The 26,676-nt window shown below is 56.7% G+C and overlaps 1 protein-coding gene across 1 annotated transcript in view; it reads left to right on the forward strand.

Annotated features, from left to right (window-relative positions):
* The first annotated feature begins 2,970 nt into the window (after window positions 1-2,970).
* The window catches only part of SEPTIN12 (septin 12), a 28,684-nt gene continuing 4,978 nt past the window's right edge, over window positions 2,971-26,676 (forward strand). Inside the window, exons 1-5 of the mRNA XM_065411729.1 lie at window positions 2,971-3,054; window positions 10,009-10,203; window positions 24,717-24,845; window positions 25,715-25,796; window positions 26,361-26,498. Coding sequence (XP_065267801.1) covers window positions 10,038-10,203; window positions 24,717-24,845; window positions 25,715-25,796; window positions 26,361-26,498 — 515 coding nt within the window. The 5' untranslated portion in view covers window positions 2,971-3,054; window positions 10,009-10,037. The remainder of the gene's footprint in view (window positions 3,055-10,008; window positions 10,204-24,716; window positions 24,846-25,714; window positions 25,797-26,360; window positions 26,499-26,676) is intronic.

Consider the following 26,676-nt stretch of genomic DNA (forward strand, 5'->3'; position numbering starts at 1 on the left):
TCAGATGCTACCAGCAAAAGGTTGATTTTCTTTTTTGGTGGTTCGGGTTCTGTAGTTTCCGCATCGGTGTTGCTCTTTTAAGATTTCTGAAAGCATGCTCCACATCTCATCCCTCTCAGATTTTGGAAGGCACTTCGGATTCTTAAATCTTGGGTTGAATGCTGTAGCTACTTTTAGAAATCTCACATTGGTACCTTCTTTGCGTTTTGTGAAATCTGCAGTGAAAGTGTTCTTAAAATGAACAACATGTGCTGGGTCATCATCCGAGACTGCTATAACATGAAATATATGGCAGAGCCGGAGACATACAATTCTCCCCCAAGGAGTTCAGTCAGAAATTAAATTAACACATTTTTTTTAACAAGCGTCGTCAGCATGGAAGCATGTCCTCTGGAATGGTGGCCAAAGCATAAAGGGGCATATGAATGTTTAGCATATCTGGCACGTAAATACCTTGCAATGCCAGCTACAAAAGTGCCATGGAAATGCCTGTTCTCACTTTCTGGTGACACTGTAAATAAGAAGCGGGCAGCATTATCTCCCGTAAATGTAAACAAACTTGTTTGTCTTAGCAATTGGCTGAACAAGAAGTAGGACTGAGTGGACTTGTAGCCTCTTAAGTTTTATATTGTTTTGTTTTTGAGTGCAGTTATGTAACAAAAAAAACCCTACATTTGTAAGTTACACTTTCAGGACAAAGATTGCACTACAGTACTTGTATGAGGTGAATTGAAAAATACTATTTCTTCTGTTTATCATTTTTACAGTGCAAATATTTGTAATCAAAATATACACATCGATTTCAATTACACCACAGCATACAAGATATATATGAAAATGTAGAAAAACATCCAAAATATTTAATAAATTTCAATCGGTAGTCTCTTGTTTAACAATGCAATTAAAACTGCGATTAATTGTGATTAATTTTTTTGAGTTAATCGCGAGAGTTAACTGCGATTAATCGACAGCCCTAGTATAAAGACTCCCCTTGGTGTTCCTTCCAGGTTCCATCATCCTTGTACCAACAGGGTCACTACTCCTCTGCCCTCATTCCTTCCCCATCTGGCTCCTGGGGTGGTTGACGCTGGCTGCTGCACGTGATGGTTTCTGTATTGATGGAGTGGGTAGGGGAGTGTGGGTTAGACAGTCCCGGTCTCCTTCGGTGTTGTCACAGCTGGTAGCAGTTACTGCCAGAAGGCACTAGGATGTTTCAACACTTCCTGGAAAGGCCACCTTATCCTATCAAGAAGACAGAGGGCACAGGCTTGCTGGATGTATCCTGCGTGCACATGGATGTGTGTGAAATATTCACAACAGCATTCCATTCGGCTTCCAGTTTGTGAAAATGGCCAGATTGTCAGTAACCCAGTCCTAATTCTGAGGGAAACCCCCCTTTCTCTGAGCGACAGTGGGACATTTTCCCCCACTCAACCATTGCCTTGGCTTCATCTTTGAACGTCAGCATTAGAAATTACACTTGTCTGCATCGAAATACGGGAACGTTTGTGTCTTTGCACGTGTTGGTGCAAAATCCCCTTCCCTCCCTCCTGTTCCTGGTCATTGTGTGAACAGTGACACAGCCTCCGGCAGTGCAAAGATGCAACTTCTCGCACAACACTACTCCGTGCACACACGCTGAGGCTACCCACTGGCTGTGCTCTACAGCCTGCCACCTCTAGCTTGTTTGCTGTCGTACTGCATACATGGCTGTCCCTGTATCCAGTCAGAGACCAGTGTCTTGCGCTGTACCGCTGCTCTTACTGCTTTTCCAAGAGTCTCAGGAGGGAAAAAGCACCTGAATCTACAGGAGGCTGCGGGTGAGGACTGGGAGATTGGGCAAGCACCCTCAGCCCAGAGTAAATTCCATCAGCATGATGCCCTCTCTGAAGTGCTCTGCTTTGTGTTCCGGGGCTGTAATGTTTGCTTGGAGCTGTGAGAAAGTGGAGAACTGGGAGCCCTGAGCAAACAGGCCCTTGGAGGAGTGGAATTCCCCTCCTCATGGCCGGGTCTCTCAGCACCCATGGCACAATGGCAGGAATGCAGCCCGTTCGTCTGTTGCGCCTTCCATGCCAGGAGACGCCAGCGGGTGGCTGAACTTGCCTGTCATTCGCTCGCCAGCTCCCCCCCTCATCCCCAGCGCTGCCTCTCTTTCTTTAAACCTTTTCCTTGCTCTTTTCTTTCCTTGCCCCTCCCATAAGGCCCTTCCGCACGCTCCCTCCCTTCACTGCTGCTCACGAAGATGTGTGGCAGGGGCCGAAGTGGGGTGAGCTGCGGTTTAGAGGTTCAGAGGCAGGATAGTGTGGGTTGCAACTGCAGGGTTTCTGGGTGGGTGGGGGGGGGGGTTAGTGGTTATCGTTGGCTGAAAAAGTCACCGAGTCCAAGCCCAGCCAGGCAAATGTCAGGCTATAAACACATTCTGCAGAAAGCTTCCTGCGCAGAGACCAAACCCGGGCTCTCCCTGCTGCTGTGGTGGGAAGGAAAGGGCCTCAGAAGTCTGACAGAGCAGCTGGGAGAGGCCTAGTGTCCGCCTAGGAGAGGACTTTCCTTCTGCAGGGTGCGCCATCTTCCCCCGGGAGCTGATCCTGAAGAGCTCAGCAGCCTGTTTTCAAACGCAGCTGCCATGGCACGTCAGTGTGCCAAGCTCCAAGTCAGACTCTTCGGGCTGGAGAAGAGGCTCCTGGTGGGATGATCTCGGAAGCACCTTGGTCGGACGCAGGCTTGGTGCTGGTCTCTCGTCCTGCCTTGCCTGGCCCTATCCTTGCACCCCTCGCTGCCCTGCCGCTTCCACCGTTCGCCAGCCCACCTTGAAACCCCTCCTGGTGCCAGTGACGTTCCCCTCCACCCTAGACTCTCGTTCCCATGGCAACGAGCTCAGTACAGCTCAGCACTCTTGATAGGAAGCCGAAACCACAAAGCAGGAAGCGCAGCATCGGTTTTGCCAGCACCCACTCTGGCCTGAGCGTCACAGGCACGAGAAGCGGACGGCTCTGCCCCTGGAGCAGCCCACGCGTGCACAGGGGGCTGGAGAGACTGCCCTGCTCTGCCTAGGAGGTAACTGTCCTCGTCCCCTTTCTAACCCCACTGCCTCGGGGAGGGGGGCAGGGTGGAGGCGGTTGTGGACCATGTGAAACTGGACTTATGATGAACTGCATTGGGCTCCCCCCTGAGGCCTCTGCAGGGCTCTGGGGGTTTGGCCAATCTCTGTTTGTGGCATTTCTCCCTCGTGCGGTGGCAAGCTGAAAATTTGGTCGAGGCTACCCCAGCCAAGAAGGCTCTGAGGCATGAAGCCCAGTCAGCGAAGAGACCCGTTGACTGCGGGTTGCCGCTCGCTTCCTGCAGCCCTGGCTGGCATGTACAGTGTGATTGCCGTGTGGTCTGAGATCCCTATAGGACCGTATAGGTAATTCAGGCCTGCTGCTACGTAGCGGTGAACCTGTGCCCTTCATTCTCCTCTCCTCTACCCAGTCCCATCTGCTCTCCACTGGGCTCATGCAGCCAGTTGTGCCTTACTGGGTCTGCACAGGTGCAGTGCATCTTACCTGGCATGGTACTTCCTGGCACATGCAATGTCCAGGTGCAATGAGCCTGCCATGCAGCTGGGGGACACAGTGCACCCAGGTGCAGTTTGCCTGCTGTGCTGCCAGGTACACCCACCAAGCGATCTGTCCTAGCATACTCCGCACGCTCAGGTGCAGTGTGCTCCTGGATGAAGCAGGTATGCCCTAACGTTGCATTCACTCCAGTGAAACGTGGCAGCCATTGGCAGAGCAACAGGGCAAGGGGCATTCTAGAACTGTCTGTAGGTCGTCGGGGTGGTGGAGGACCAGCGGTGACGGGTCGAACACATGCCACTTTGGGGTGAAGGTGGCACTTGCTGGGGTTTCCTGTTTCCTCAAGTCACTAGAGAGCAGCTCAGCCTTTGATTCTCCAAGTTCCCGCAGCCAAGGCAGCCCTGCTGTGTGCTGCTCGCCGGCGGGGCTGGGGGACTCTCTGGCAAGTGTGGTTTCCTTGTTCTTACCTCTTTCACACTGTCACTTTGCTGGCGTGTCCTCATCAGGCTTGCCTCCTGCAGCCGAATCCCTATAGCATGTCCTGCTCATGCCCTGTATTTCCGGGATGTGGCTGGGATTGGGGGGTGGTTGGTTACACAGAAGGTTCATGCTGTTGGAACCAACTGCAGATAGAGGTCCTTAACATCAGCTCCTGGGCACATGCTCCCCTCCCTCATGCCACCACCAGCCCTACCAGCACCGGGGGAGGCTGGGATAAAGGCAGCTTGCTGGGTGTTTGGAAGTGGGAGAAGTGCTGCTGGCTGACAGCTGTTCCGGGGATGCTAACAATGAGCCGCCAGAGTCGTGCGCCCTTATTAAAAGGGATCAGGGAACTTGGGCTGGTGTGGGGGGAGCTGATGCAGCAGGGAAGGGGCAGAGCAGGACTCTGATTTTCCCCAGTGGCCCTACGCGGGACCCTTGAGCCAAAGCATCCGAAGCAGGTGAGGAGCTGAGCCTCAGCTAGTCGGCCATCGAAGTGCGCTGCAGTCGGAGCTCCGCAGTAGGAGCCTGACATAGGGTGACCAGACAGCAAATGTGAAAAACCGGGACAGGGGGTGGAGGGTAATAGGAGTCTATATAAGAAAAAGACCCAACAATCGGGACATCTGGTCACCCTAGCCAGACGTGGTCCATGTGCTTCTTTGTTGTGGCACCAAAACTACAGGGCAGCACAGGGGCTGTTTTCTAGTCCAAAGCTCACCTGTCGACATCCTGGATCAGAGAGCATTGGAGGCCACCAAGACTGGATTCCTCCTCGGGAGGAAGGGGGTGGCTGGAAACTTGTGCACTGCATGGACAGAACTGGCATGCCTCCCTGTGAGCAGCCGTGCCAGGAGTGGGCCCTCGCTGGAGTGGCTGTGACCAACAGTACTGGTCAGCTCTTCTCTAAGCCCAGCCGCGCTGCTGCTCCCAGCCAGGCTGGCTCTGTACACTGAGCATGCCCGGGCAGTTGGGCAAACTTCTTGAATGGGTTTGTTGCTGAAGGAGGGAATCCCGGGGGAGGGGGCGGGGAGGATTATTACCATGCGGGTCATGTGTGACAGCCTTGATCCCTGTGGGGGAGCTGGCAGAGGGGAGGGGACTGTTCTGTGCACTGACACAGATCAGATTGGGAGCACCGCTGCACTCCCAAACCCGCAGGAGAGGGACTGTCCATGCTCCGTGCTGCCCATGGAGTTGGGGAGCGGAGAGCGCCCTGTGCTGGCTGCCTTGTAGCTCTGGGCTGGGGATCTCTGCACCTCACAGACGAGGTAGGATTCAGACAATGGAAATGTTGGGGGGGGGAACTATGGAGGTGGTAGACAAAGAGCTCAGGGAGGAGGAAAGATGCTGAATCTTCTCTCCGCGCTGCTCACCAGCCCCTTTGTCTCTGCCTCCAAGCAGGCAGGGACAGGGTCCTGGGCCCATCCCTGCTGCGGGTGACGGACAACCCTGCTCCATGGGGTGATGCGGTCTAACGGCCAGCCCTTGAATAGCCCTGGAGCCGTGATCTCCCGCATGCTGCTACCCTTGGAGTCACAGCTGGGAGACAGGTCTGGTGCGGGGAGGAGGGGGTGCTGAAGCCCAACTTGTAGAGGGGGTTATGTTATGGAAATCTCTGTGCCCCTGTGTGCATGCCCAGACAGGTGCCTATGTGGGGTGTGCATTGTGCACAGGTAGCTGATTACACGGCTGGGGATGCTCCCCCAGCAGGCCTTGGAACCGTAGAGCAGCCTAGCAGGGGCGCTGCTCTTCTTAGCCCCATGCTGCCTGCCATCTGGTGTCCCCAGTGGCCTCTCGGGGCTGTCAGGTCTCTGAATCCCGTGATTGGTGTCAGGGTGCAGGGAACGTGTCTGCCCACTCCTGCTGCAGTGTGGTTGCCAGCCTCCCCCAGGGCCTGGGACACTGGCCTCTCTCCCTTTGGAGATGCTCATTTAAGATGGCTCCACAGCTCGGTCCTTATTGCTATGAATGCCCATCTGTCCTTCTACTGCCTGAAGATCCATGGAGGAGGGCGGGGGGGGAGGCAGAACAAGGCCGGCCTGATCTGCAGGTGCGAGCAGGTGAATGGAGCATCCTGTAGTCTCCCCACAGCCACCTGGCATCCTAGTAATCTAGCCTGCCCCTGGAGACTATGCACTGAGATGGGTACTTGGAATTTTGGTGTATGGGTGTTAAGATGAGGACAGGGAGCAACATGTTTAGGTAGAGCAAGAAACCCAGACCCTGGGCTGGAATTCTCACCTGGATTGATGACCTGTGCTGGTCTGCCATACTAGGACTATGGAGCCACCAGGCATTGTGGGCTGGCCTGGTCCTTATTGTCTTTAACCCAAAACTCAGCAGCCCTTTGGGTAGCCCCTCTAACAGGACTGTTTGGCTGAGATCAGAGTTTTGGGTGAGTGGCCGCTGGGGCTAGCGTGAGACCCCCAGAAGTGGAGCTGGGCACTCATGGGGCTGAGAGACCAGCAGGTTGCCTGGGTGCGGGTTGGGATGGATGGATTATTTAGTTATTTCTGCTTCTTATCCATGATGGTGAGTGCGGGGCCGTGCTGGGCACTGGTCTGCATGGAGAATGTTGGGCAGGACAGTTGTGGGACTGGTGGCTTCTTATGATGGACATTGTTAGGGGGTTCTTATTCAGGCCCCTAGCTGCCACCCCCCAGTGAGCACCTTTGGGCAGCGGAGAAGGCTGAACAAGGCTGCTGTGCGCTGGCATATGGAGGACCCAAGGGAATAGTTGGTGTGATGGGTTGTGCCCTCACCCCTGTGGTGTGCAGGGGAGGGGAGGCAGGAGGAAACCATCACACTTGTCAGTGCAAGAGGTGTAAATCAAAGGAAAGACGTTTGGACTCAAATTCCTTTGGGGTATCAATTCCCAGGAGTGCAAGGTGCTGGCGAGCAAGGCTCTGGTTTGCTGTTCGGGCTGTTGAATGCTGAGTTGCTGGCTAGTACAGTTAACGCCATCCTTGATTCGATAAAGGATGAGGCCCCGTCTTTGTGTGCATAACCAAGATGACCCTGCAGGCACCTCATTGGGGCTGTAGTCTCTGGCTGGCTATTACCGTAGCAAAGAAATAGCCGAGGGCTAACAGTGCTTGATGATTGTAATGTCCAGGTTGATGACAATTCGGGCATGGTTCAGATTTCCGTGACTGCCAGGACAGCAATCGGACTGCTTTGAGTGGCTGTCAGCTCCCTTGAAAGACTGGCCATGTGTTGGGTCTGGTTTTGAATTGGGAGCGCATGTTGGAAGAGGCATGGACACCACCCTCCGGCATGGACCATCCTTGGTCTCTTAGTTTTGAGGTTGGGGCACACCGGTGACCGATGGCACATCTCCTATGTTTAAACAAGGCAATCGAGCAAGTGTGTGCGTTGGGGCAATTCTGGTGGCTTCTTGATATCTCAGACTTGCTGGCCTCAGTTAATCAAGGTATGGGATAGGAACTGAATCAGTTGAATTCTGTGACTCGGTTTCCCCATCTGTCGAATGGGGATAATAGTAGTGCCCTACTCACAGGGTAATACAGTAAAGATTGTGAGGGCTCAGATACTATGGTGAGGGGGGCATATTAGTGCCTTTGGTAGTCAGACACAGCACCTAGCACAATGCGAGTGTATTGGAGGCATCTCGGTACTACTGTAATACAAGTAATATAAGCTCCTCCTGAATCCAGTGGTGACACGTTGTAAAGGTTACAGGTGCATTCCTGTGTGCCATTGATGGGAAACCTTTATTGGTCCTGCCAACAACCATCACAGCCCTTCTGCTGGTCTCAGAGCCAGAGGGGTCTGAGATTGGGGCAGAGTGCAGGAGGTGTGCTCGCTAGTCCGTCCTCTGGCCCCAGAGGAACTAGATGCTGCCTACGCCTCTGTTTCCGCTTGGACTTGATGATAGTGTCCGGGACATTCGCCCTCCCCCTTTGTGTGTGTTACCATGGCACTTCCATTCTCCTTAATGTGACTGGAATGCTTAATCTGCGAACCCCCAGCTGTGGCTGTGTGGCCAGCTGACCATGCGCCCTGGCAGGGCGAACTCATTCAGACCCTGACCTCCTTGTGTTTGTACAGCACCTAGCACAGCAGGGCTCCAATCTTGGTTGGCAGCCCCTATGTGCTACCATAACGCATGTAATAAACGAGTCAGGTTGTGCTTGCTACCCAGTAGCAATGGAAAGGCCCAGGTGAGAATACCAGTCTGCCATGTCGCTGCCAGGGCAATCCGTGCTGGGATCCTCCCGGGCTTCCACCAGCCCCCTTCCACCTGTCAACCCAGTCTGCTCCCCTCGCAGTAGCCAATCAGATTACACTGCTGACACCCCATTATCGCCGAGTTGCAAAGTGGGTTCCTGTGGCTTTTGCATCCCCTGGAGAATCCACCCTGGAGCATCTCCCGCCCACCCTGTAACTGCTGCTGCACTCAGTGGGCCGGGCTGCTTGCACGTACTGTGGAGTCCTATCAGGATAATCATGCCAAATTCCAGCACTGCCTGCATGTTGGAACAATCGTGTGCCGTCCAGCGCTTTGGGATGCAGCCTGTGGTGGGATCGTTGGAACTAGACTGAGCACAGCCCTAGTAAGTCATAGTGGGGAGAATGATCGAGGTTCTCCCATCTAATGCAGGAGCCCTGCACAACGGAAAGAGTTTATGGCAGGGCGTATTTTGGGCCCCTTTGTGGGGGTGGTGACAGAAGCAGAGCCTCGTGATTTGACGCAGTTCTTCTAACCCCAAGCCTCAGACCCCAACCTCTAGATTTACCTACTAACTCCCTGCCTTTAGCTCCAGATATGTAAATACATGCTGGCCCCCAGAGACTGTCTCCAACTAGCCAGGCCCTGCAGAAAGCGTAAATGGGAGTTTCACTTCCTCAGCGATTTTTGCAAAATGAATGTTTTCAGACTCCTGAGCTGCGAGCTGAAGCAAGGCCTGAACCGGGGCAGTCTCTGACCCTCTGCACTTACAGGGCGCTTTGCGATGCCCCATTCGTTCTAGCATGCCAGTGGCAGGGCACGGTGCATGGAACTAGGAGGATCCTGCCAGACGCCACTGCCCTTCCTGTTTCTCTGGCTGAGCTCAGGTGGATTCCGAGCAGGCGGGAGACTGACAGAGCAAACACACAGGCTGCGGTCAGACCTGTACCCCCTTCAGGGTGGGTATCTCCTGGAAGCCTTCTGCAGCTTCGGCCTTCTTGTCAGGGGACTCTTTGCTGTACTGTAGGATCCCAGATGGTGCAGCACAGCCCCCCTGCTCTGCCATCCTCTCCTTCACTCTTGGAAGCATGGTAGATTGGGGGCAGCTGTACAGCTCCTGGAGGACAGACGGGGAAACTAGCTGCAAAGCCGCAGAGGGGTCCAGGTCATGAGCTTATCAAGAGAAGTGCCCATGGAATTCCCTTCTCCAGTGGTGCTAGACCAGGGTGAATTTCACAACCCAGGCCAGGAGAATGGCTGTGACTTTGAGCTCCCCGTCCAGTCTGGAAGCCTGATGGCTTTCTTTATTTAGGGAACTGAAATATGTTTGCAGCTGAGCATGCTCTAGAACAGTGGTTCTCAACCTTTCCAGACTACTGTAGCCCTGAAGCCCAAGCCCAGGGCTAAAGCATGTGACTTAGCTTTGCGGGGCCCCTCGTGGTGTGGGGCCCGAACAATTGCCCTGCATGCCACCCCGTAATGCCAGCCCTGCACTTGCCACCCCCCTAAACCCATCCTATGACCCCCCCAGGTTGAGAAACACTGATCTAGATGAGTTGAGTCCCCCCCCAGAAGACCTCTGCCTACCCCCAGAGATACGTGTGCCCCTGGGGAAGAAGCACTGCTCTAGAATTCTTATTAACTCACTGATTTTGGGCGCGGGGGTTGGCTCTAATGATTTTCAGATGATTTCTAACCTCAGCACATTTGTTTGTTTTCGTTTTTATCACTTGGTGAAGCCGCCAAGTATCTAACTCAGGAATCTCCTTCCCCTACCAGGGAGTAGCCTGGAGCCAGGGTGTATCAGCATGGAGGGGCAGCCAGTCCAGCCAGCGCCCGAGGAGACGCCCCGCGACACTAACCCAGCCAATGTGGGGCTGGAGCTCTTTGGCTACGTGGGCATCGAGGCGGTGCTGGATCAGATGAGGATCAAGACCATGAAAACAGGCTTTGAGTTCAACCTCATGGTTGTAGGTGAGCGCTGGGTTTAACTGCCCTGGCGGACTGCTCCCCCTCTCCTTGGGCTTTGCAGAGGGATGCTGATGGGGGGGGCTGTGGTGGGGAAACCCGCACTGCTTGAGTTCCAGCTGGTGCTGTCACCTGGTGCCCAGCCAGGATCTAACACCATTGCTGTGCTCTGCGAACATGAACCATGGCTCTGTTCTCACTTTGGTCACATCAATCCCTGCTGCCAGGGGCCTGCGGAGGGAGGGAAGCACAGGCAGCTGACAGGTATTCCTGGCCTGTGTCACATGGTGCCACGCAGCCCCCAGCTTAGAGCAGCAGTTCTGATGATCCTGCGAAGCTGGCCAAGGGCAGAGAGGATGTCTGGGATGTGGTGTTAACACCTTCGCGGTAAATAAAGGGCCCTGGCCCAGCTCAGGTGCTTCCTCCTGGACTGAAGACTGCAGCTTTGCGTGTAGCGGGGCGCTCATTCTTCTCTCTCTGCTGGGAGATGTGTACGTCCCTCGCGCCCGCCATCTGTGGGGGTCATTCTCTCGAGGGTCTCCTCTCTGCTGTCTCCCTCTTTCAGCTGCTGGGATGTCGGGTGCTAGTTACCCTCTCCCTCTGCATCCATCACAGCATGATATCCTCTGTCCCTTTCCACCGAGCAGGGACACTTCCTACTAGTTCCTACCCCAGTCCAGGACTTCAGGGTTCCCAGACAGTAGCGTAGCTAGCGGGGTGCAGGGGAAGCAGCCGCTTCCCCCGCCTTTCCAAAAGCGGCCGGAGGAGCGAGGTGGGGCGCAGGTTGGCGGCCTGCAGCGCGGCCGGCAGCCATGGGGAGGCGGCGGGCGTGGCCGGAGGAGCGGGGGGGCACAGCATGCGGCCCGCAGCGCTGCCGACAACCGCGGCCGGAAGAGCGAGGGGCGGCACAGGCTGGCGGCCGGCAGCCATTGGGGAGCTGGTGGGCGCGGCCGGAGGAGCGGGGGAGGGGGGGCGCGGCTTGCGGCCCGCAGCGCTGCCGACAGCCGCGGCTGGAGGAGCGAGGGGGGGCGCAGGCTGGCAGCGCGGCCGGCAGCCAAGGGGGGCGGCGGGCGCGGCCAGAGGAGTGGGGGGGCGCAGCATGGCGGCCGGCAGCCGCAGCCAGAGGAGCGAAGGGGGCCACAGGGGTGGCACAGCAGGGCCGGAGGAGCCATGGGGGGGAGGGGCGGTGCGGCCGGAGGAGGAGCCAATGGGGGGGCGCCTTTTTTGTGTTTGCTCCCCCTCCTCTTAGAAGCTGGCTACGCCACTTTTCCCAGAGCCTTTTCTGGACTCACTAGGCTGATAAAAACACCCAGCACTGTGCCAGGCCCTGCTCAGCTGTTGTCTCATTGTCAGCTGAACCATGTTCATGTGGTTTTATTTCAGCTTGCATCGAAATTGGAAGGGGAGCAAAGACGTAGGAGAGGAATGATCCATTTTTTCAGAGACGCAGAGAAATTGGAGCTCAGGGGGCTGGGAGGGGAGAGGAACCTAGACACGGTGGTGGGGTGGTAGTAACCAGGTCGCAGCAGCCTTCCCAGGACAGCAAGTTGTATTTGCATCTTGTTTCCTTAATACTGAGGTGGGGTTGGGGGGCGGGGCAGGAGTGGGGGAGAGGCGAGGGGGTGGGCTTGGGTAAAGTGTCCATGGGAAGGTGTCTATCTGGAGAGGAAAACCACAATGTGAAATGCTCGCTTTCACTCAGCCTGCCCCCTGCTTCCTTAAAGCGCGGCTCGCAGACAGAGAACCGAGAGGAAGCAAACTGGGATTACTGAGTTACTGTCTCAGCTCGGATTGTAACGAATGTGCATGTTGTGCTATGAACTGAATGCCCAGCTAGTGAGCTCCAGGGATACTGGCCCTTGTGCATGCACGGCGAGTCCTGTTCAGGCTGACACGGGAAGTTGCCCTGCCCGCTGGCGGTGCACAGTGTGGGGGGAGGCCAGTGAATTTGGGGACAGTAATGTGGTGGTGTCAGAATGAAAGAAGTCGCTGAAATCCTGCTGCCTAACTGCAAACCCAACGCGAGCACTGATGGCTTGGCCTGGTTGGCTCTGGTATCTCAGGGTTTGCTCTCTGCCTTCGACAAGCCATGAAAAAGGGAAGCGAGAGTGGGCAGAGTGAAAGCAAATACCCAGCGTGGGGAAGATGGCAGAGGGGTGGTCTGATCGGCTCTGTCCCATTTCCTGGATTATGAACTCTGCAGGGTGCAGGCTGTGCGGTTGTGTAGCACCTAGTCCTGAAGGCCTTTGGGTCCTAGTGCAATACAAATTAATAGCTTTGGGGAGCTTCTGGCCCAGCACCTGGCACTCCACTGATTTCAGCCTAGCTTTGACTTGACTTGCTGTAGCTCCATTGATTTCAGTGAGTCACTGTCACTTTACCCCGGCTGAGGATCTTTCCCTCTGTGAAGAGAACCCTGGGTGTGCTCCACAGCTGGAAAAAACATGTCAAGAAAGAATCAGCCAGGGGAAGGGCTGGGATTGGTTAGATAACTAAAGTGTGTGCACGCAGCGGGAAGGGGGAGAAGGGCTGGGAACCTGAGCTACCGCTGGGAACCCGAAAAACAGTTCAAAGCGTTCTCAAAGCTATGAAATTCCATGCGGATTTCTTCTCCGGGAGAGAAGGGCACTTGTATGGAATTCCTGTGGTGCCTGCCTACTCGGAGAGATACTGCCAGGGGCCAGAGGGGAAGCCAGAAGCATTCACATATCATGGGCTTAAACCAGGGTCAGCGGGCTGCACTTTCCAAGGAGGCGTCTGGATGAAATGGAGCTGAGGATGAGCAGGCTGGGAGCCAGAACAGCTCTCTCTGGGCGGGGCGGAGGGAGCGTTACAGCTCGGCAATGGATCCTAATAACCGGGGGAGTGTGACCATCTGGTTAGAGAGATAGTGAGGCTGGAAATGAGAAGGAAGGGCTATGAATAGAGCAAGCAATGGGAGAGTCAGATCCCAGGATGGGCCCTGGGACACTGCATCAAGGATGGCTGTAGAAAGTCCAGCTGCGGGCTAACTGCAGCCTACACTGCTTGTCTTTAATCCAGAGCTGAGGTCTATAGAGAGTACTGGGCTGAGCGGGCATTGCTTCCTCAACCCACCTGGCTGTGCTGTATGCTAATCGGGAGTCTGGGCAGGCCACGCCTCTGGAGTAAACAGGGGCGGCTCTATGTTTTTTGCTGCCCCAAGCACGGCAGTCAGGCGGCCTTCGGCGGCATGCCTGCGGGCGGTCCACGGTCACGTGGATTTGGCGGCGTTTCTGTGGGTGATCTGCCGGTCCCGCAGCCTCGGCGTACCCGCCGCCAAATTGCCGCCAGAACCGCAGGACCGGCGGACTTCCTGCAGGCACGCTGCCGAAGGCCGCCTGACTGCCGCCCTCACAGCGACCGGCAGGCCGCCGCCCGTGGCTTGCCGCCCCAGGCACGTGCTTGCTGCACTGGTGCCTGGAGCCGCCCCTGGGAGTAAAGATGAGGCGACTGCAACATGCTGTCATGGGAATGAGGCGCAGCCCTCACGCTCCCCGCAAGGTATCAGTTTGCCCCTCAGCTGGCCGAAGGTTGACTCTGACTTTAGGTGGGAGGACTAAAAGACTTCCCCGGCCAGGCGCTGAGCATCCTTCCTCCCCTTCCCATCAGCGAGAGCATGCGGCACATGGCTGTGGTAATGTCGGGCCCAGACGATAGACTATTAATACTTAATATCTGTATTGTGCTAGCACTCTGAGGGCCTAGATTGGCCCTGTTGTGTTTGGCGCTAGATTTGAAGACCTGTGACAGGGAGAGGCGGAGTAGAAACAGGTCAGCCCCACATGCCAAAATCACGAGTCAGGCCTCAAAAATCATGAGATTTCAAAATAATACATTTAGGGAGGGTATTTGCCGTCTGGCTTTTGAGCCTTTAGGGGTCACTTTTTCAAGCTTTTCTCTGCCGCCATGAGGTCTAGGAACTTAGTTTTTAATGACAGCTGGGATTCCCATGTGATCACATGGCTCCAGGAGCTGGAGCTTTAAGAAAAATGAGACTTGTGATAAAATCATGTGTGTTGGCAACACAGGGCCATGGCTGTTGATTTTTGAGACCTGGGAGGAGGCAGAGGCAGTGACCATAATCCACGGATGTGTGTACTCAGCACCTGAGTGAGACCACTCGAGGGCCTGATAATTAGGATTCAGCAGAGCCAGTTTTGGATGAATGTGGGGAAATGCAGGGTGAAATCCAACTGCATAAAGCAACAGAATGGGGAGGATGTAGGGGAGATGAGGCCAGAGAATTGTGTTCAGATACATTCTGTCAGTCCGTGGTATGGAACTGCTTTAAGATTCTAGAGTTTGGCACATGGAACAGTTGTCTGACAGCTTGTGACATCTGTATTTAAAGGGGAAAGAACATTAAAATGACCATACTTTAAAAAGTAAACCTCTTCACTTTGTTACTATTAACACCTTAAGATGATTCTAAGGGCAGCAATTGACATTGGTGAGGCCTCATCTGGAGTACTGTGTCCAGTTTTGGGCCCCACACTACAAGAAAGATGTGGAAAAATTGTAAAGAGTCCAGCGGAGGGCAACAAAACTGATTAGGGGGCTGGAGCACATGACTTATGAGGAGAGGCTGAGGGAACTGTGATTGTTTAGTCTGCAGAAGAGAAGAATGAGGGGGGATTTGATAGCTGCTTTCAACTACCTGAAAGGGGGTTCCAAAGAGGATGGATCTAGACTGTTCTCAGTGGTACCTGATGACAGAACAAGGAGTAATGGTCTCAAGTTGCAGTTGGGGAGGTTTAGGTTGGATATTAGGAAAAACTTTTTCACTAGGAGGGTGGTGAAGCACTGGAATGGGTTACCTAGGGAGGTGGTGGAATCTCCTTCCTTAGAGGTTTTTAAGGTCAGGCTTGACAAAGCCCTGGCTGGGATGATTTAGTTGGGAATTGGTCCTGCTTTGAGCAGGGGGTTGGACTAGATGACCTCTTGAGGTCCCTTCCAACCCTGATATTCTATGATTCTATGACAAACCCCTATATATTCTTCATATAGTTTCCTTCTTGCATTCTACTCACCTCTGACAATTGAACTAATCCATTTCACTCTCAGGCAGTGGGGAATGCAACGGGATGCTGCAGTATCTCTATAGGGCATGTTTAAATCCACCCCTAGCGTTTAATGAAAATGTAACAACCACGGAGCAATTAGGTTTTATATCACCTTGTTTTTACAAAACCTAAACGTTGACCTGAGTGTCCCTTCAATTAACAGGGCCAGATCCCCAGCTGGTGTAAATCAGCAGAGCTCCGTTGACTTTAGCGAAGCCACATTAGCTTAAATCGTCTGCTGAGCTGGCCCGAAATATCTGTTTTCATTGGAGTCCGAGTTCTGAAAATTTGTTCACACTAGGCCGGCCTTTTAATTTAAAACAACCTCTAGTGGGGGGCTACAGTTAGTCAAATTCATCTAACTTTAAACTTACCATCAGCCCTCTTGGCTCTTTCATCTCGGCCCCATATTTCACTGATTGTTTTTCTCCAATGGTGCAGTTCTGGACCAGCTCCAGCCTCCAGATCCAAACTTCCCCAAAGCTCCGAGGCATTTGGATCTAGAGTCTTGCTTTGCCCACAGTGCTGCCAACCCTTTGCAGTGCTTCGTTTCCATTCCCACCCCCAACATACCTGGAGTCTTTTCTCTTTGGCCCCGGCTTGGCACTGTACCTGGCCAAATCTTTATGGAGCTTTTTCTAAAGCCTTGGGTATGTGCTCTGTCCAGCAATAAATACTCCCAGATCAAGAGAAACAAGCCAACATGGAGATGTCAGAAAGTAATCCAGGGGAAGAATGATGGTTCTGTGGATCATAAACTATCAGCTAGAGTGGAGGATGGGGAAGATTACGGGATAATGGTTTTAAGAGAGCTAAGCAATGATAAGAAAAGCAGAGAGAACCAAGCCCAAGGGAGTCAGATAAATCACTAAGGATTCCTCCAAGCACTGGAGGAGCCGAGGGGCAGGGGAAGGAGACAGTGATAACTTCAGGAGAATTTAACAGAATTTACTTTTTAGCAAAAAAGCTGGGCCCTCCGCGGTGACCTCTGGGCCGGGCAGCGGAGAGCCTGCCGGGCAGGAAGAGTGAGAGAAAGACATGCTGCCCTAGGATCTCTGCATCCCAGTCACTGGAGGGGATAATATTGCTGGGCTTCATCTGATACTCTGGAGGGGGAGGGGAAGGGGAGGGGAAGGGGGCCCACCGAGCCCACCTCCGCATTGAATCCCATGCATCCCAGAGACCCCCCTCTGCAGGCCCAGGCCATGTTCCCCGCAGCGGGGAGGGGAGGGCGGAAGCAGATGCAGAGGGCAGATCCCAAAGGAGCTGGAGAGTGAAATCGGAGCAGTGAATGGAAAGGGGGTGGGGCACCCCGCCAGAGGAGAGGCAGGTTTGCACTCTCCTACACATCAAACAGCCCCTGCTCTTAGCCCCACCCCCACCCCCACCCCCAGTCTGAGGGGCCCCAGGGCTATTGGAGGTGCCAGAAGAAGGAGAAATCTGCCCTCTCTCCCAGCGAGAGAGCACCCCCGGCTTCTAACCACGAGGGCTCTGTGGCCCGCAGCTGAATGGCGAGCCAGTGTGCATCTGCTAGCATGCCCTGGCTTGCCCAGGAGGGCAGCAGCATCAGGGCCCAGCAGGGCGTGTAGAGGGACCCAGGAGGCCAGGCCAGGCCAAGCCAGCCAATTGCAAATGGGAACATACAAGCTAAGGGCTTCCAGCTGTGTGCCGGGGCTCTGCACATCTGCTTCTCATCAGCCCGGGGAATTTTTCATATGGACAAATTTGACATTTTGATTTAAAAGGGAGAGGGAGGGAGATTGGAGCTGCCTGGGACAGGGAGAGGAAACCCCCTCCAGCCAGATAAACCCTTCCGCGGGAGAGCCTGTGCTGAACTAGCAGGCGGCAGATCTCTATCACCAGGCCCCATGGTTGTCCCATGACCACAGAGCTACTGCATAGCAAGGGTGGCTCCATGCCTGCTTCTCCTGGCCCAGTTGCCTGCGGCTGCTGCCTCCCCCTGGCAAAGGAAGGGGCATTTTCAAGTGAACTGCAGCTGGCCAGCTTCCAGCCCTGAGTATCTGCAGCCCCCCCCCCCCCCCCCCCGCGAGCCTCCTCTAATAAAACAAGCACCTCCAAGTTCCTGGGCACTGCAGAGTGCAGGACTCTTTAATTAAAGTGCTTTTGATGATGCCCAGAGCTGGAGAGCATGGCTGGGTTCCCTCTCTGCCTCTTTGCATCTTGCTGGGGGCCTCCTGTCAGCCCCAGACTTTCTGTGATGCTCCCAAAGGGCTGTTCCACTCTTTCTGCTGTGGTCAAACCCTTCACGGCTCACGCCCACACAGTGACGCTGGCCGCACACAACAGTGGTGCCACTGAAACTGTTTTTCTGGTCCAGTCTCCCATGGGGAGTTGTGGGGGCAAACCACTTACTTAGTGTGGCGACAGCTGGACAAAGTGACAAGCAGAATTGCATGGCGGGGTTACTTGTGGTGGTGAGGGGATGGGCTTGGCAGCCCAGAGGGTCCCTTCGGCTTCATGTCTTATGTTCCTAAGGTCGCATGCTTCAGGGTTGCAGCTGGCCACCTGCAGGGATCAGGAAGGGATCTTCCCTCTCATTGTATCTGTTTTTTGTTGGTTGTTTCTAACTCCTTCTTCTGAAACATCAGAGATGGCCACAGGTGGTGTGGTGAGCTTAGCAGTGACCTTGGGGGATTTTTGCCTTCCCCTGCAGTGTGAGGACAGGTTACTTGCCAGGAGTATCTGGGTCTAGCTCACTCAATCAATTCCCTGCCATTGCCTCAGGGGCCTCAGGCACTGCACCTCAGTCCCTCCTGTTCTCTGCCTGTGAGACACCATTGTTGAGCCTCCCGAGGGTCAGAGTGCCTTGGCCTGATTCCAGTTGTTGGGTTTTGCGGGCAGGTGCCGGGGGTTGGGGGTGGCCTATGGTAGCCAGGAGGTCAAACGAGGTGATCTGGTGGCCCCTTCTGGCCTTGGACTCTGTGGCTACGCTGGTCTCGTTAAAGTGGTGTCACCTGCCTGTGTGGGTGCAGTGATTGGATAAAGGTGCTTCCACCGTGTGGCTGTTCCCCACCAGGAAGGGGAATAAGCTCTACAGGTGTAAGGCTCCTCTTCTCACTGATGCGCACTAGTGGCTGTTCCGGCATAAAACCAACAGCTGTGTGGGGAGCAGGCTCCAGGCCCTGCCCCGCTCAGTGGCTTGCCTCTCCACCCCTCTCCCATCCCTGGCTCCCTCTCTCCACAGAAGCCAGTGGAGAGCCATATATCGCAGCTGCCCCTCCTGCCTGCCAATCCGCCTCCCTGTGTCAGACCCACACTAGCCTTCTCCCTGCCCAGCTCTGCTGCTGCTGCCCTTTCATTGCTGGGAAGCTGAGCCCCCTGTGCTCTGGTGCTGCCAGCGCGCACCGAAGCCTGCGTGTTTCGCCGCAGGCCCTGCCCCAGCAGCAGGGCGACCGGTGCCGCTGCTTGTCTGCCACACTGCTGGGAGGGGCCCAGGCACAGTCAGACTGCTGGGGAATAACTCCCATTGACTGGAGATGCCACCTGCCCGTCCCTGGTGCTTGCTGCAGAGCTGTAATGCCTCCGAGGCTGGACTTAGGCTGGGTTATTCCTCTCGCCCCTCCCTCATTCGCTTTCTCCCAGAGCCAGGCTTAGCGTGGCACCTCGGCCCATGCCCGGCTAGCTCAGGCAGGGAGCTGAGGAGCCTTGCCAGATGAGCACGTGCCTTTCAGCCGTGGGGTAGGGATTAGTGAGTCGGGTGCCAGTGATATAGGCACATTGCTAGCGGGGCCCTCGGCAGGCAGGCACTGCCTTTGCCAGTGGCGTTGCACCCGGGTGCGGTATGGCCATAGGCTTCAGGCTTCGGTGCCGCTGCCTGCTGCCGGGAGCGAGCGAAGAGGCCAGCCCCCCCTGAGAGGAAGCCAGGGGTGGGAGAAGAAGGGCAGCTTTGTTCTGGATCTGGGAATCCTGCGTCGGGCTGACCAGCGCGCTGCCTCCTGCAGAGGGAAGGGGACGTCCATCTCGCTCTCAGAGCCGGAGGCTGAATTTCCCCATGGCTCGTGGTGATGTAAAACTGCCCCCCTCCCCCAGCTTTGTAAGCTTTGATCCCCACCCTCGAGTGGCACCCCCCCTCCCCCAGTGGTGCTGCTGCGACCTCACCGAGGGCAGAGGTCAAGAGGTGACCTGCCCGGAGGAAGGTGATCACCTCCTAGCACAGATCTGGGGCTGCGAAGTGGAGCTCAAAGCATTCTCAAGCCAGAAGTGCCTCAGGATACCAGTGTGGAGACAGGGGTTTCATTGCAAACTTGCCCTGTTTGCACTCGGCGGTGGAGCCGCCTTAGTGCTGAGAGACCTCGGATCGCTGTTGAACCCAGCCACGTCGCACCTTACAAAATGTGGAGGGGGGGTAGGGAGTTCAGTGTCCTCACAGGGTCTGAGTTCCTTGCCTAGGTAGATAACCCAGCACTGTACATCCGTCTTCAAGATCTCGCCATTTCCCTGCATGGCTCAGCTGGCTCTGAGTTATTCACACAGAAATTAAGTGTTCCCCCAGGCCCCAATCTGAACTGGTGCTGTGAGTGCCACAGACCAGGCACAGCCAGTTCAGGGGACTGGTCAGCTGCATGGCCAGAGGTGGTGTCTTTGCAAAAAAAAACCTCCATGTCAGTGCAACCCAGGACCCTCAAATCTCAAGAACTGCCCTGCGTTAAGGCTGCTCCTGCAATGTTAGCCAAGCTGTGTTGTGCATCCCATGTGTTTTACTCCCTGATGGCCTATAGGGGGTACGATGTGGCAGATAGGAGCAAACCGAACCTGTGGACCTTTCCCTTTGCATTGTGCGGCGGTAGCTTTATCCCAGTGGAGTGTGGCATGCCTAGGGTCCAGCCCAGCCCCCATCAGGAGTGTTCATACTGCCTTCCCCTCTAGATCCTCTCGGGGAGAGTGTTTCCTTTGCCCATCAGAAGCAGGGCTTGCTGGCAGGAGACTCATAAGTCCACGTAATGGTGTCTTGAGCCTGCTTGGGATGGAGGCAGGCTAATGCAATAGCTTGGGCAGGAGAGGGGAGGCCTGATCCTCAGGGTGAAATAGCTAAACTCCCTGCAGGCCTGAGTTAGGTTGCAGCAGAGGGACCGGAGTGCATCTGCATTAGCGACAGAAGCTGCTGCAAACTGAATGGTGTCTGGCCCTGGCGTAAGTGTCCCCAGGGCTGCCCGAGCTGCTCCAGGGAGCTTTGCCCCACAGCTGCATTTGTGCTGCACTGCTCTGTTGCAGTTGCCCTCTCTCTTGGTAACTGTCCCATGGCTCCCAGCCCAGCCCCCCGAGTGGTGGCTTGAAGGCAATTGGGCAAAGCTTCGGGGGGAGCATGGGGAGAAGAGGCCAAGTTCCTTAGAACACACTTTGGTGAAACAGCCCCCACCCGGGCTCCCCGGGGCTCCATAGAACAGTCAGTGGCAACTGCCAACCTTGCCCCCTGTGCAGTACAATAGGCGACTAAGCTGGCCCCATCTGCGGTGACCTGAGGAGTATTTGCACCATGGGGACTATTGCACCAGTGCTTCCTGCCCACGCTCCAGGAGTCCTCGCCACTGCAGAGGGCCTGGGAGTTAGCCTGGTTTGCAGCACATCTAACCCAGCCCGTGCTGTGCCTGACTAGCACTTTGGGAGAGCACGTGTGTGCGGACACTAGGTGTGTTACTGGCATGGGGAGGCAGGGTTACCACTTCAGCTATCTGTAGCCCACTGTCAGCACAGCGCAGAATGGGATGGGTGTGCTTTGGGCAGAGGGGAGGGTGCCACTGTTTCATCCTGGCTACTAGGCTTTGTCTTTTGGCTACTAGCTGTCAGCTAATCAAGTCAAGCCCTGGTCAACTTCATACGGTACCAGCCTGACCCTGGCTTGCCGACCGATCAGCAGCGCACTCTGGACAGGACAGAGTGACTCAAGATTGGCCTAGTGGTGGGAGTTGCAGGTCTCCGTTCCTTGGCCGAGCTGGGGGAGTCACAGGGCTGGGACGGCAGGGGAGTTGCTGGACAAGGTGGAGGTGCATTGGGGGAGTCACAGGGCTGGGATGGCACGGGAGTTGCTGGACAAGGTGGAGGTGCAGTGGCCGAGCTGGGGGAGTCACAGGGCTGGGATGGCAGGGGAGTTGCTGGACAAGGTGGAGGTGCATTGGGGGAGTCGCAGGGCTGGGATGGCAGGGGAGTTGCTGGACAAGGTGGAGGTGCATTGGCCAAGCTGGGGAAGTCGCAGGGCTGGGCTAGCGGGTGGGGCAGCAGATCAGGCTTGAGGGGCTTTGGCAGAGGCATGTGGAGGAAGCTTGCTCACTCCCTGCAGAGCCCTAGTCTCAGACACCACCATCCGGATCCATTAGCAGCTTCCTTGCCTGCAGGGCTGTCTCAGCTGGAGCCAGTGTGTCTTGACAAGGGAAGGTAAATCATGCTGAGGAACTTCGGCGCTCCCCAGCTCCGTGCAGCAGGTTGGGGGTTGCGTTCAGTGGGTGTGAGGCTGTTTTCCTCCTTCAGCCGGGCTGGGGTGAAGGGAGCTGTACAGGGCAAAGCTGCCTCATGCCAGGAAGTTCTAGAAAGGCAGGAAAGTCCCCAGCGTTCCTGCTGCTCCTGGCCTGGCGGGGCCTGCAGCATCAGGGAGCCAGGGGCTCTGTCTAGGCGATCGTGGTGGGCCCGTCTGGCCTGGAAGTCTGCGACCTCATCCCCAGCAGCCCCGGCAGGGGTGGAAGTGACCCTGGTCAGTCGTGCTGTGTTGAGTCCTGGGCCAGCGCTGCAATAGCCCTGCAGGGCCTGCATGGTAATGGCTGGCGTCCCGCACCCCTCCAGAGCTCGGAAAGGAGACTAGACGCAGTCAGAGAGGTGGGTGCTCTAGTTAGCCAGCACTGTGTAGCCCGCATGTGTGGGCCTGGGGGGCCCTTCACATCACAGCCCTCTGAGGGCCATTCAGCCTCCCACCCACATGGTGCTACCTGGAGCAAGAACAAATGCTCTGCCCTGTCTGAGAGCAACTTTAAATCCGTCCGCCCCCCTGAGTGCAAACGCCCACCCTGCTGCACACCCACCCCTCTTCCATCTGCAAACCCCATCCCTGAACACCCCCGCCCCTTCCTCCCCATGTGCACACCCACCCCTCCTCCATCTGCCACCCTGTACACCCCCCGCCCCTTCCTCCGTGTGGTAACGCCCACCCCTCCTCCATCTGCAAACCTGTACACACCCCCACCCCTTCCTCCCTGTGCAAACGCCTGCCATGTACACATCCACCCCTCTTCCATCTGCAAACCCCAACCTGTATACACCCCTGCCCCTTCCTCCGTGTGCACACGCCTGCCCTCTGTGCACACCCACCTCTCCTCCAGCTGCCATCCTGTACACACCCCCGCCCCTTCTTGCATGTGCACACGCCTGCCCTCTGTGCACACCCATCCCCTCCTACATCTGCAAACCCCACTCTGTACACACCTCCGCCCCTTCCTCCTTATGCAAACGCCCGCCCTGTGTGCACACCCACCCCGCCTCCATCTGCAGACCCCACCCTGTACACACCCCCACTCCTTCCTCCCTGTGCAAACCCCACCATGGGTGCATACCATCTGCTGTCCCATGCGTGCAAACCCCATCCTGTGCAAACCCCGCCCTGTATGTGCACACATGCCCCAAGCGTACAGATCCCACCCTGCGTGCATGCCTGTCCCCTCTGTGTACAAACCCCACCTGTGTGCAGGCTCATCCCTGCTCTCCTCACCCCCCCCCCATGTGTGTCAAGTGCCCCTAGCAAAGCACATCAGCGATGGAATCCCCCTCCCATCTGCACACAGCTGGTGGGGGAAGCAATCCTGCCAGGAGGCACTGCCCACAGTTGTGTCTTGGGGGTGAGACGTGATGGCAGCGCATGGTTCCCCACCCCCTGCGTAAGGGCTGAGCCAGCTGGGACAGGGGCCCGGCTATTGCTGGGGAAAGCCGGGTTGGCTTGCGGGTTCAGGTGGTGCCGGGGGCTCAGTGAGCACTAGTGCTGGCCCGCTGATTGCCTGTGCCGGTAGTGTTTGTTTATGGTGAACGACCAGCCCTGGAAGAAGCAGCCCCACCGCTCATGTGGGCTTCAGTCTAATTCCCCCTGCAGCTGCAATCCAACAACTGCCCCAGCACCGGAGCGCCCGCCTCCCTCCATGGACACGTGACTGACTCCAGCCAGCTCCTGGGCCCCCACTCTGGAAGGGTCACAAAGACGAGACCTGAAGCTTTGGGGGAAAGCTGTAGCCAGGGAAAGAGGGGGGCACAGGGCTGCTCGAAGGGTCCTGCACAGGGAGGCAATGGTGGGGTGTAGGATAGGGACTGGACACCTGCCGGGCTGTCCTAAGCCCTGGGAGGAACATACAGTGGGCCCAAGAGTCAAGTGGACAGGTGGGTGGGTGGCCAGCTGGGGCACTGGGAACACCTGCTCCTGTTGTTCTCAGGACCCCAACCACAGAAGCAGAAGAGTGAGAGGTGTATACAGTGTTCGGAGCTAGACGGACTCTTGCAATGACTCCCCTTCTGTATGCTGGTCACTTTCACTTCTCCTTCCCAGGGGTCCGGCTGCCAGCCCCTCCCTCCAACGCAGAATCCCAGGGCCTGCTCCCTCCTGCTCTGTGTTACTGACGCTCCGGGGAAGAATGTTCTTTAAACCACCCGTGACCCCGAGAGCGGCAGGATCCGGGCACTGGGGCTGCGCCAGCCCAGCCTCCCAGTGCAGCAGGGACTGTCCGCTAGCCACCTCCCCGGGTTAGATTTCCCACCTGCGGTGACATACGGGGCCAGCTGGGGTCGCCGGTCGCCCCATGAGGGTCTCCAGCAGGGAAGAGATCCTAGACCGCAGTGACGGTGGAAGTGGGGGGGGGCACCTGCCATCTGCATTTGCTAACACATGGGGAGTCTAAGAAGACAGCAATAAAACCGCCCAGGTGGGAGTGCTGGGACATGTGGGGTCTCCGGATTTTTGGATGCCTGGGGGCATGTGGGGCTGTCGACGGAGGTGGGGGCTAGGTTAGCTTAGACACCAGGACATCTTGGGGTGCATGGGGTGCTGCTGAGCTAATCGCTGAAGGGCTGCAGCAGAAAGCCAAACCAAGGGAAGAGAGAAGGGGAAGCGAGCAGTGGCTGGTGCTTTCCGAACCGGGACCTGGGGAGGGGATGGGGCAGGCTGGTCGTGGCGTCCCCGCATTAGTGAGTGAACCAAGCTTGTGCCCTGCCGACCCTGCAGCCCCATGTCTGGGGACCAGAGGCCCCTCCATCTCCTCCTGCCTGCTGTCCGTTGCCTCCTCTGCCACTCAGCAATGCTCCAGGAGCTCAGCGGAGAGATGGGATGGGGGAGACGGAGTGGCCAGTTTGGCGAGCCAGGGGAGTGTGTCCTGGATCCCACGTGCCCATCCTCTGGCCTCTGGGCGCGGCGGGAGCGCAGCTCACACGCCGTCTCTCTCTATCCCCGTGCAGGGCAGAGCGGCCTGGGGAAGTCGACAATGGTGAACACCCTCTTCAAGTCGAAGGTGAGCCGGAAACCCACAGGCCCCGGCTATGAGGAGCACATCCCAAAGACGGTGCAGCTGCAGTCCGTCACCCACGGTAAGGTCCCCTGCTCCTCAGCCCTCCAGGAGCCGCGGGAAGGACCCCTTCCTCGCCCACCATGTCTGTTCCTCTGGGAACCCCATGACATCCAGCTCTCCAGGAGCCCTTGTGCAGCCCCCCTCCTGCCAGATGCCCCACCATGACCCCCTCCCCCATCCTTCTGGCAGTCCTGGCATAGCCTTGGATCCTTCCCCCCGTGAGCTGCAGAGTGGACTCTTTGGGCCCAGCAAGGCCCCGCCCTCGCCCCATGGGCCCCAGCCCACCCTGCCATCCCCGGCCGGCTGGTGCTCGCTAGTCTCTTCCCGACAATTTCAGAAGCGCCTGCTGCCCTGGGAAACAGAGGCTCCTTTGTGAGCCTCTGGCTTGACCGCCTCCTGTCCCGAGAGCGACCCCCCAGGGGAAGGCCAGCCTGCCTGTGGCTCCTGCCCCTCTGCTCCAGGCAGGGGAGTGAGAGCTCAGCAGGCATGAGGGCAATTCCCTGGCCACGGCAGAGCTTCCATTGACTTCACTGGGGGCAGGATCCGGCCCCATCGTCCCCGTCCTCCCATCTCGGCCTGCCCGGGCGCCCGCGGGGCCGTTGCTGCTGCCCCCTGGCCTGGGCGAGCCTAGTGGATGGATTCCCCACGCTGTGCCCCAGGTGCTAGGCAGTCACCAAGGTCCCTCCCCAGCCCCCACAGCTGCTAGTTCCAGGCCTGGACCGCTCTGCTGCGTGTGTCCGGGGAAATACCCAAGCAGAGTGTGCCCAGAGAGCAGTGGGAAGCCAGCAGGAGCTGGGGAGGGGCTCTGTGCGAGAGATGCCCAGCGGGGGGCCAGGGGACTCCTGGAGGCCCCCCCTCCCGTGACCTTGCACCCTCTGCCCCCGGTAGTTATCGAAGAGAAGGGCGTGAAGATGAAGCTGACTGTGACAGACACGCCAGGGTTCGGCGACCAGATCAACAATGAAAACTGGTAGGTTCTCACCCGGTTCTGGGGACCCCAAGGGCAATGTGAGCAAGGCGGGAGGGAGCCCAGTGTTGCTGGCCGAGGGCAGGCCATGGAAGGAGGGGTACCAGGGAAGGCTTAGTCTGAGCAGCTGGTTGGTAATAACGTGACACCCTGGCACCAGAGGGTCACACCCTGGCACTGCGGACTCTGCCTTTCAGCTGCGTGAGCTAGATCCATTGAGCTCCAGGCAGTTACTGTGTGAGCTCCAGGCAGTTACTGTGGGGGGTTTCAGAGGAGACCCTAAAACCCAGCTCTTCTTCGCTCTGTGGGGACACCAAAGCTCTTGGGACACTTCTGTAAGAGTTAGGGATTTGGTTAAAACACCACCCCCTTCCTCCAACCCCACTTTGCCGAAGGCTTTATGCCACGCTGTCAGATCTGAGCTCCTTCTGCTGTGCGCTGGTGCTGGTCTCCGCCCCAGAGGTGGCTGCCTTTCAGTGGTGGGTGGGACAGTTCCTGTGTGTGCAGTGCGCACAGTGCCTAGGGGATGCGGGTGATCAGTCTCTTGCCTCCTCTCCCATCACCCAGCTGGGACCCCATCATCAAGTACATCAACGAGCAGTACGAGAAGTACCTGAGAGAGGAGATCCTCATCAGCCGCAAACGGAAGATCCCAGACACCAGGGTCCACAGCTGTGTGTACTTCGTGCCACCCACTGGCCACTGGTGAGCTGTGATCAGTCTCTGCCCACTCCTGAGTGCCCAGTGCCCTGCCTGGCTACCCAAATGCCCTGCTGGGCTGACCTCTCCCTAGGGGGGGCAGCCTGAGCCCTTTGCAAGGGATTGGCTGGCTCATGGAGCTGCTAGTGGGATGAGGAAGCCAGCTTGCCTCCGGCTGGGGCAG

This window comes from Emys orbicularis, chromosome 10, assembly GCF_028017835.1.
Source record: "Emys orbicularis isolate rEmyOrb1 chromosome 10, rEmyOrb1.hap1, whole genome shotgun sequence".
Classification (NCBI taxonomy): domain Eukaryota; kingdom Metazoa; phylum Chordata; order Testudines; family Emydidae; genus Emys; species Emys orbicularis.